General features: G+C 40.4%; 1 protein-coding gene across 1 annotated transcript; it reads left to right on the top strand.

Annotated features, from left to right (window-relative positions):
* The first annotated feature begins 883 nt into the window (after positions 1-883).
* On the top strand, positions 884-1,405 carry LOC112499844 (UPF0430 protein CG31712-like). The gene has a single exon (XM_025103119.1). It carries the CDS (start codon positions 884-886, stop codon positions 1,403-1,405), a length of 522 nt encoding a protein of 173 aa, XP_024958887.1.
* The last annotated feature ends 9,108 nt before the right edge of the window (positions 1,406-10,513 follow it).

The following is a 10,513-nucleotide window of genomic DNA, read 5'->3' on the forward strand; positions in this document are numbered from 1 at the left end:
TTACATCATACTCGGACACCCTTTAGCCGGACTTAACCATTCTCGGTCACCAACTTGGCCGAGTTCAAGGCATCCCCGGTCATCGTTGCATCTGTATTCAAGCTACCTCTGTCAAAAGCTTAGCCGAGCTCACACATCCTCGGACAAAGACTTGTCTGAGTTCAAATCTTACTCACATCACACCATCTGGATTCTGTTATTTCTCGGACACAAGTCTAGCCGAGTTCTTGTAATTCTCTGTCACAGCCTCACCCGGAGATCTAGCTTCCTCGCACATCTCCTTGTCCGGATTTGACCATCCTCAGCCAAAGACTTAGCCAAATTCAAGTTTTTCCCGAAAGCAGGCTCATCCGATTTAGGCATTTCTCGGTCACCACTTTAGCCGAGTTCTTGCCATCCTCGAACACCATTTCATCCGGATTTCATTTTTTTGGTCAAGACAGCCGTAGTACTTTTCTTGGATAACGACTTTGACCGAGCTCTACCTTGTCCGTGTATCACTCGTTCTTGGTCAGGACTCAGCCGTTTTGCTTCATTTCTTGGATACCACCTTGTCCGAGATCTAGCTACCTTGCATCACCTCTTATCCGGATTCTTATATTTGACTGATTTTTGGTTACTTCTTTTAAACTTTGTCTGGACTCCCTCTTTGGACACAACCAGATTTGGACTTGAATTTTTTCGAGATCTGTCATCATCTTGAACAGTTGTTGACTGTTTTTGTCTAAAATTTTCAAACTGAACAATTTTTTATTTTCTAAAAATTTTGCGAAGACTGAGTTTTTGATCTGAATAATATTTTTGTGATATTTTTGGAAAGTGTTTTCTTTAATCAATTTCATTTACTGCATAGATTCTTTTTGATCAATCGTTAATTTTTTAAATGGCATCATTTGTCGAAAAGGAAAGTAAGGATTTGAAAGAAAGGATTTGTGGATTGAAGAAAAGTATGCATGATTATAAAGAAAAATATGTGAATATGTTTTATGAAAATCATGCTAACGAGGAACTTGTTGAAAATTTAAGAAGGGAGAATAAAGAAACTAGAGAACGTATTGAAGACATTTTCATGTATTGGATTAAAGATCTTCAAAACACTTTGGATTCTAAAAGAAAAGAGTTAGATGATGAAATAAGAAGTTCAAACAAAATTAAGCAAGATTTGGTTAATAAACTCCGAAAAATTGAAAATGAACTAAATGCTGAAAGGAATTCTCAAGGAAATAAGAATAAAGAGGTTGAGGAGCTAATTGAGAAACTACATGAAGCTGACAAGAGAGTTGTTAATGAAAGGAAATTACTGGAACAGGAGAAAGATAAGGTATTAGAAGCTGAAAAGGTTTTGATTGCTGAAAGGAAAGTTTTGAAGAAAGAGAAGGAAAAGATGATGGAAGTTGAAAAGTGATTTGTGATGTTCCCAAAATCATACAAATCAGATTAAATCTTCAAGAACTTGAATCAAGATTAATAGAGAGATTTATCACCAAAGTTGAAATGTGTTTCTTGAGAGAATTTCTACAATGATTAATCAACAATTAATCTATAACGAACTAAACTAATTAAAATTAGAGAGCTAAAAACAATTTATACTAAGAAAATAGTAAAGGCTAACAATTACAAAACAATTACAAAAGGGAGAACTTGAGTACAACAATAAAGCACATTCTTGATCCCAACCATCTCCCCTTTGGATTCAAGGTCAACACCTTGTAAATCTTGTCTTTCTAAGTCCGAGTAGTGTCTCTAGCCTCCTTAGTGCACTCTGATACTGCAATTTTTCATCAAGCAAGTCCAAAGCATTGATCAGCAGATACCTCTCCTTCGGACTCATTTTTCAGACTACGCGGCTTTATCATTGTTAGCTTTCCTTGTCTCAAGTGCCCGTCTCCCCACCCGTATAGTGCCATCACAGTATTTTTTCAGCTCGTTGAACCTCATAAACTTCTTTATTCGACCTTCAGCACTATACACCATGCCGAACTCTGGTTCTTCAAGAACAATATACAGAGGATAGCCTTCAATATCTTCAAGCTCTTGATCTGGTCTTTTCAGATTAATGATCTTCTGATTGTCTTCAAGACCCATTTGAATATCAAGAACCATTGATACCTTGACGTGACTCCGCATATATCTTTTGATAGCACTAAGAGCCACAATTGCTCCTTCTCTTCTGACCGTCATATTTTGTAGTTCGTGGCACATGTGCTTCAAGTCTTCTAAATACAAGTTAGAGAAATCAGCTTCGCTAAATACCCAGACCTGTCCATCTTGTCGTGTAATGGTGAACACAGGATACCAAACTCTAAAGAGTCTTTGGGCGTCAAATTGTTTGAATGAGACGACTCGTTGTTTAGTTCAAACTTGGCTGATTGGAAGACGCTTTGCCCTGAGAAAATGCTTGTACTCTAAACGATAGTCTCGGGTTTCTTTATGAATCCCAAGAATCTTGTCACCGCTAAGAGCTTTCCAATGCCGAAGAAAGATGCCGAAATAAATGTCTTCAAGATAGGGCTCTCTGATCCTTGCTCTGTCGTAGCCTAGAACATTTGCATGAATTACAAACCGCACATAGTTTTTAGAAAATATCTCAGTTAGATCATAAGCCGCTCTCGGAGTTTCAGATGCACCAAGATCAACTACAGTGGAGGGTTCAGGCAAAGTCTGATGATCACCCTGGAATGGGAAGACAAGATCTTCTTTATTAATATCGGCTTCAAAGTCAAAATACATTCCAGTTTATTCATCAATGTTGTCAATGTCTTCACCAAAATCCTGCTCTCCACCCAATTCTTTAGCAAACGCTTCATTGAATCCCACATTGGCAGAAAAATCCAGAAGCAACCTTGTTCCTACAATGGAGTCCGCCGGCTTTAAAACCATTGGCTCAATCACTAGATTTGTCTCCAAAACTATCTCATCTTCAGCAATAATTGAGCTTGTAGTCCTTTCCCTTGTTGTTTCTGGATCAAGACTTTCAATGTTAACTGCTTGAGAAATCGGCTCCCTTTCAACACTCTGAACACAACCAGACGACTCAGCCAACCTCTGTCTCTTTCTCTCCCCCTCATGATGATCAGGATCGTCCGGATCATCATGTCTTCTTTTCAGTGAGGTGGCTTGAGATCGACACGTCTCTTCTAAGATAGATACCTGTTCGGAGAAGGCATCAATTGAACTTTTTAGGGCTTGAGTGTTTGATGTAATTAACTTACTAACTTTTGAGAAGTTAGAAGCAACTACATCTTGAAAGGCCAAAAACTCTAAGGCTCTAACAATGGGGTTATCATCAACAAGCTGTCGGAGGAGCCCAATCTGGTCTGCATTAGCCGCATCTGGATTTTATGTTGATATCAGCTTTGCATACAACAGAGATTTAAGCTCATCCACCGATTGCTCTTGTACCCTCGGAGGCTCAGGTACATGTGGTAGTGACGGCACAGACGAATGATCATTGACTACTGGCTCCTTCCCCTTCAACATCCTTTTGACACTAATGATATGTGCTTCCATGTTATCTTGAACAGCCTTTAGGGCGCCGTCCAGATATTTCCTTGACACGAAGTCGGGTAAGATCACTCCTTGATCACATAGATTACGAGTTAAAACAATAGTTGAATAAACTGTTGTGCCTACGTTAAGTGTTGGCATAATGTTAGCACTGGTAGGAATTCCAACTTGTCCTCGTGGTAGGTCAATAGACACCACTCCGGTTGTTCCGGCAGGTTCACTAAGAACCGCAATTAGAGCAATAGATGCTCTTGACTCTTGTGTACCTATGTGTATGGGCTCTATACTCGAGGTGCACAGAATCAAAGTCGTAAGCTGGGGCAGTGGCCTACTTATTTCAATATCTACATTCTCCGAGTGAGAAGTAGATAGAGTATATGTTAAATCCCCGTGATGAATTGAAACAACTGGTTGTTGAGAACCAGTTGAGTGGTCGGGATGGGTGTGTAAATGCATAGCTGGGCTAGCTATGTCTTCTTCAATACCAACATTCAACGAATGAATGTCGACAGTAGATGTGGGTGCCCGACTATCTGTTTCAGCTGAGATAGGAGCTTGTTCTTGATTTTGTGCTCTACTCTCACACTTACCATCTTTTTCTTCGTCCCTTACACTCAACCTCTCAACATTTTCTACTTAAGCTCCCTCATCATCTCCTAAACATCATCCACCATACGATCAAAATCATCATATCTACCACCAAAGTCATCAACATTGAAAGATAGTGATTGTAGACTTGGGCATGTCTTTGTAGCTTCTATTTCTGGAAAGATATCTTCAATGTTCTCAATCACTGCTCCGATTTGAATATTCTGAGAAAGCATCGGTTGAGCAGGATTGTCATCATCATCTTTTTGATCATCATTGTCATCATGATCATGATCATCACCCTGTGCTGCCTCGTTATTAGATATAATATCTGCCGAACTTGAAGAAGTTGTGGAAGTACTTTCTGTTGAAGTACTGTGCTGATCAGAGGCTCCCCGCTCCTCATTACCCCTCTCATTTTCATTTTCTCTTAGCTCACAACCATGTTCAAGTAACCCTTGTTCCTGAACACTCTCAGCTAAAGCTATACCCTCTCCCTCAGCTAAGGCATGGGTTGATCCCAGGGTAAGTTCAATCGGTTCTGGTTGAACTATAGGATCTATCACTCTCTTATAGTCTATTACGTACTGAGCCCTCTGATCAACGAAGGCAAAAAGATCGGGTGGGATTTCTATAATGTAATCAAGATCTTCAACTTCTGTGTGTTGCCGAATACGCGTCATGACGAACGAAGGCCCAACTTCACTGCCTGCATTGGCCGGGATGTCATTGTTGGAGTTCATCATGGCTTTAATGAATAATTGCAAAAATCTTTGAAACGACACAAAATTCCTTGCTTTGGACGGAAACCGTTTGGCATTGACCAGCTCAACTAGTTTGTTCCATATTATCAGCGCGTAAATGGCCCAACCAGCAACCAAAGCTGTATGTATTATATGAACAGAAAGCATTCCATTGACTCGTACTGATGAGAATTCTATGTTATATAAATCCGAGGTGTGAAGTGGGAGAGAAGGGATGCGCGTGTATACGATCCCGTGTAAGAACTTTAGAAATGAACTGCTGCATGTATCGACTCCAGCAGTTTTTGACGTCAGGCATCGGTTGAGGAATGAAAATAGAAGATGCCATATTGACGGAAGGAAACGCCGTTTGAATTGCAACGGATTAGTCATTGTGAGTATCCTAATCGTTTGATATCATGGCAGAGTTAATCGTCGGTGACTAAAGGTTCAAATCCTATCGAGCCCGGTCCCGGTAGACGCAATTTTCTTCGGAGTCGTTTTAGAGCCAAACGACTTATGTATTCGTCTACGCTTCCTTCAAAGTAATATGTGTCACCGTCTTTGGCAAGAGTTAACGTGCTCCAAAATTGTTGTAGATAAATCACCGGGACAAAAATATGGGCAGAAAGGGCATAGGATAGGGGATGTCCACGAAAAATTTCTGCTATTATCTGGTATTCGGAGGGCATTTCGAAATTGAAGGAATGGTTATTGGGTTTGATTTCGAGAAAATGGCTTTGTGGTAAAAGAGAATCCTCTGGAATGAGATTATTTGTGGGCTGGTTTGGGTTGTTAATGTTATCAGATCTGACCGAAGGAATATGGGATTCCTCGTCAGATTGATTATGTTGGTCAGCCATTTGTACCTGTAAAAATTCCAGAATATTAGATCCCGATTAAAGAAACAAAGCTAGTATCCAGAAATCAAAACAAAGTATTTCTAAAAGAAATTTGAAAAACTTAAAAAAATCTGAAAAAATAACACTAAAAAAATTAACTTAAAAATACACTAAAAAAATATCAAACTAAAAACTTAAAAAAAATTAAACTAAAAAAAATCTAATAGTAAAAAAATTTAATTCTAAAAAATTCTAAAAGAAAATTGATATGAATGAAATTCATTGTAAAATTATATTCGTCTTGAAAGATAAAATTGTCTATAATTGTTTAAAAGTCATCGTGTTTGACTTTTCTTAGATATGTTTGACTTTCACTTTGTCTTGTTGTTTGACCCTATATGAAGGGTGAGTTCTTTGTAATTTTAGTTGAATAGCTCATTGTAAAATCATTTACGTAATAGAGAGTTTGACCAGACTTTGAAGATTGATTTTTTCTCTCTATCTCCTTCTTATGTGTTCTTGAAAGAAAATCTCAGATCTGCCATTGTTCTTGATGGATTTACATGAATATTGATTATTTGGGACATACAATTGGTATCAGAGCAGGATTTGCTCGAAATCAGGAGAAGAAATCAAGATCTGAATTTTTTTTAGAAATTTTCTGTGTTCATCTTAATATTTTTTGTGTTCTTCATTTTTTTTAAGTTTGATCCAAAATTTTTGGAAAATTTTGTGTTTTCGTGTTAAAATCGTGATCAATATGTGCGGAATTACATTGTGAATCTTTTTTATTCACAAACTTTTGCGTTTTGATCTTTGTTTTTCAAGATTTAGTGAATTTTTTGTGTTTTTAATTATTTTTAGTTCTTATTTTTTTTAAATCTCAATGTCTTGATCTGTTTTTTTGTTAAAATTTTACTGTTTTTGTGTTTTTGGATTTTTTTCTTCTTAATCGCTTAAAGCCCCTAACATTTTAGCCCAATCTGTTTTAGGCCCAACAATTATCAGTCCATTTTTTGTTCTTTATCGCTCCTTCATCGAACACAGGCGCATCTATCTTCAATCGGATGTCTAAATCGCTCGACCTCGTAGTTAAATCGCTCGTCGCCTTGTCTGGATAAGAGTTAAATCGATTGAAGGTTGTCCGGTTTCTGAGTAAATCGATTGAAGGCTTGTCCGATTTCTAGCCTAAATCGTTAAATCCTTCTCCGGATTCAAGATAAATCACTCACATTGCTCAAAGATTTAATCTGAATCGCTCTGTTGGATCTGAATTTGACTTTGTTATTGATCTAATACTCTAAATAAGCTCTAAAACAATTGAAGTGCAGCGGAAACTTTAATATGAGCAAAATAGAGTAAATGATTAGAAATTCTAAACATACCAAGAACACACAGTTTAAACGAAAAAGATGAATGCAGGAAGATTGCTTCAAAGGTTTTTCAATTGATTCAATTGAAAAGTTTGACAATTACAATACTGGAAGCACCATCGATTACAAAGGTTCTATCCGCTATTTATACTAGTTCCTAACGACCTTAGTGACAAGATTTTGACGCGTGTCTTCATCTGAGTCGTCCAAATAAAGTTGATTATTCCCTAGTCATGTGAAAAGCACATGCGGCTAACAACCTTTGAAAACAGATAGAACAGAAACTTCACAGAAGACCAAATCTGCAGACCCTCTGTGAGCCATCTCAGAGGCTCTGCTGTAAATGACTTGCGTGTTCTTTTTGACAAAGGAACATTTTCCAGAACCTCTGTGAGACACATCAGAGGTTCTGCCACTTTTCACTTGTTCGATCAAACAACTTCTGTTGCTAGTCCTCTGTTGTCTTCTGTAGAGATAACCTTCTGTCAAGACTTACTATATACTTTTTCTATATACTTTTACAAGATAGGAATAATGGAGCTAACAATCTCCCCTTAAGTATAAAAAAGTAATTGTGGACAATTGGGTGCAAGATTTGACAAAAGGAAAAAAAATACAAGAGGAGAATAAACTCATCCTCTGCAAAAATTTATTTTACTGAAAGAAGTAAAAAATTGTGCAGGCCTATACTATTATAAGAGTTTACTCAACAGCAGAGTCTGGATAATCGTCTACAGCATATTGCAGATCAATCTTGACAGTCTTGTAGACCTTGAAGATCCATTCCCTGAATGAGACTTGTATTTTGATAATCTCCAGAAGGTCCGTTACTTCATACCCCCTTATTCGCCCTTTCTGCACCTCTGCCACCACCAGGTTAAACACCCATTGGAGGGATTCTGTTGAATACTTGTGCGCCTCTTTCGGATCGAAGAATCTTAGGATTTCATCCCTGTCCAAGAAAATAAACCCAAAGATGGGATTATGGATAATGGTGTTGGGATGGAACCTATGCAGCCAAATGGGTTTGTTCTTTGGAGGAGAAATCTTCAGCTCTGGCTGGACCAACCTCATCGCAATATCAAAGTCTTTCTGGCTGTAGAATTTAACTTGAGCACGCATTACCTCTATCAGCCTTCTGAGAGAAATCGAGTAGCTTGACCTCCTCTCCATATACTTGTTCAGGATCTTGTGCAAGAAGATTAGATCAAATACACACAGATTGTGGAGGTCAGCATCTGTAAAAGTGTAGAGGTTGCCATCATCCCTCTTCACCGTATATTGAGTGTACAGCACGGTCTTCTTCAGCATGGTGCACGAAGAGATGGTTTCTAGTGAACGAATAACATGCTCTGAGAAGACCTGCTTTGGTGGCTTGGTGAGTTTAGTGAAGTGAAATTTTGCTTCGGCAGAGGGCATTCCGGTTAGCTCTGGATCGTATGGGGGCTCTGTGTCTGTGGATGAGTAACGCCACCGCAGAATCTCTTCGACAGTGGTTACGGGCTCTGTACGCATCTTCTGTGTAGGAATCTTGTTCATCGAGTCAATAATTTCAGAAACCCTCCCCACTGTGGCAGACTCTGGCGTTCTGGTGTGTTCTTCGAGTATAGGCCTCTGGGTAGACCCCTCTGGTAGGATTGGTTTGACAGTTCCTAACAGAGCGTCGAACGTACCCGTGGATGTCTCTTCAGGTATTTTGGCAAGTTTGGAAGAGCCTTCTCCGACTTTGGGGATGGGAGCTCTGCCTTTCTTCATCCAAGCCTCTGCCAAAGATGCCTTGAGAGCTTGAACCAAATCAGGGTCATCATATTCATCTTCATTGATCTCCTCCAGTGTCTCAGAGCTAGACCCTTTCTTTGGCGACTCCTCTACCACTTTACCCTTGCCTTTCCTCGTAGGCTCTGGAGATTTTTCTTTGGAGAATAGGGCTGCAGCAGAGTCCACTATTTTCAGTGGTTTGGAAGAGGTCGATTTGTTTGGCTCTATCTTCTTCTCCCCTTCATGATGATCAGTGTCATTGCCTCCCTGATCATCATGGATTTGAGTAGCCTCTGCCTTGCACGAGGTGAGGGGAGCCTTCTTCAAGCGCCTGAGAACTCTGGAGACCGCCTTCTCCATCTTCTCTATTACCATTTCAGCATTCAAAGTGGCGGTGTTGATATCCATCTTTGTGGCCCATTTCATTTTAGAGACGCATCGATAGATTTCGTTTCAGAATGATTGACCTTCTTTGACGAGTTGCTTCGTGCAGTCTTTGATGGATTCGTTAGTAGCTCTGGCCTCTTTGAGAAGATGGTCGTGGTGTTTCCGCACGGTCTCTCCGAGGGCCTCAACCATTGCGTCTATCTCTCTGCGAGTGGCTAGATGGTTAATGTTAGCCCTGGAGGATGAGGAGTCGACACCAACAGTGATCGCAGAGGAGAACATCTATTTGATTTCATTCTTGAAGGCGGACTAGTCCGTGTAGCCGACAAAAACTATGTCTGCAGCGTATTGGGCGGCTACCTCTGTCAGTTCTGTCTTGAGAGTGTTGATAGGAGAAGGATTGAGAGACAGCACGCTGAAGGCTTCTGTGAGATCATCCTTTTTGAGGACAGAGCTCTGAACGGCTGATAAGGTCGCCTTGAGTTCAGAAGTTGTTGAAGTCAACTCCTTCAGAGCCTCTGTTAGAGGTGTAAGAGCCTCTGTCGCCGGAGAGGAGGAGAACAAGCTTTTCAACTCATCCAACCTCTGGAATACCGCTGTGGCGAAGGTTTGAAACTCCTCCTTCGTCACATAGGCACTCGGGGAACTTAGATCACCAACACATGGTGACCTAGWAGCCTTGGAGTGTAAGGCGCCCTTAGTGACCGATTTGGCGTTGTTATCTCGGGGACTTCCACCAGATCCTCAGACATCCCCAATTGGAGAGCCTACCGGTGTTCTGTCGATTTCGTGCCAAATAGGTTCAGAGCCTAATTCGGCAGAGGGATCAAGCGGAGACTTTGGGCTTTCTAGACCCACAGCCTCGGTGATTCTCTCGCATGCCTTTGAAGCATGACTGGGTGGTTCACTCATGTGTGGAGGGGCAACAGATGTCTCTCTTGGTTGTGTTGAGTCCTTGGTCGAACAGACTCTTTTGATAAAACTACCATCCTTTTGAGAGCATGATGGAGTAGAATATGGTTCCTAATTTGTGCATTCGACAGAGGACGAAAGAATGTCCTCTGTGACGTTGGTCGGTTCAGGGTTCAGCGTGTGCACGCTTTCTTCAATAGGGGTTCCCTCAAGAACAGGGTCCCTAGACATGTGGGTTGTACAGGGAGGGGGCTTGGATGTGTGCCTTGGGCATCTTTTTCACCCTCATCTAACTCCACTTCTTCCTCTTCGTCGTCTAATACGACTTCTGTCCCCAAATTTACCACCTCTGTGGGCGCTGAAAAACTCTGTTGGAGATTGAAGATTATATCTTGTATTTGCT

The sequence above is a fragment of the Cynara cardunculus genome (assembly GCF_001531365.2).
Source record: "Cynara cardunculus var. scolymus isolate 2C chromosome LG 17, CcrdV1, whole genome shotgun sequence".
Classification (NCBI taxonomy): Eukaryota; Viridiplantae; Streptophyta; class Magnoliopsida; order Asterales; family Asteraceae; genus Cynara; species Cynara cardunculus.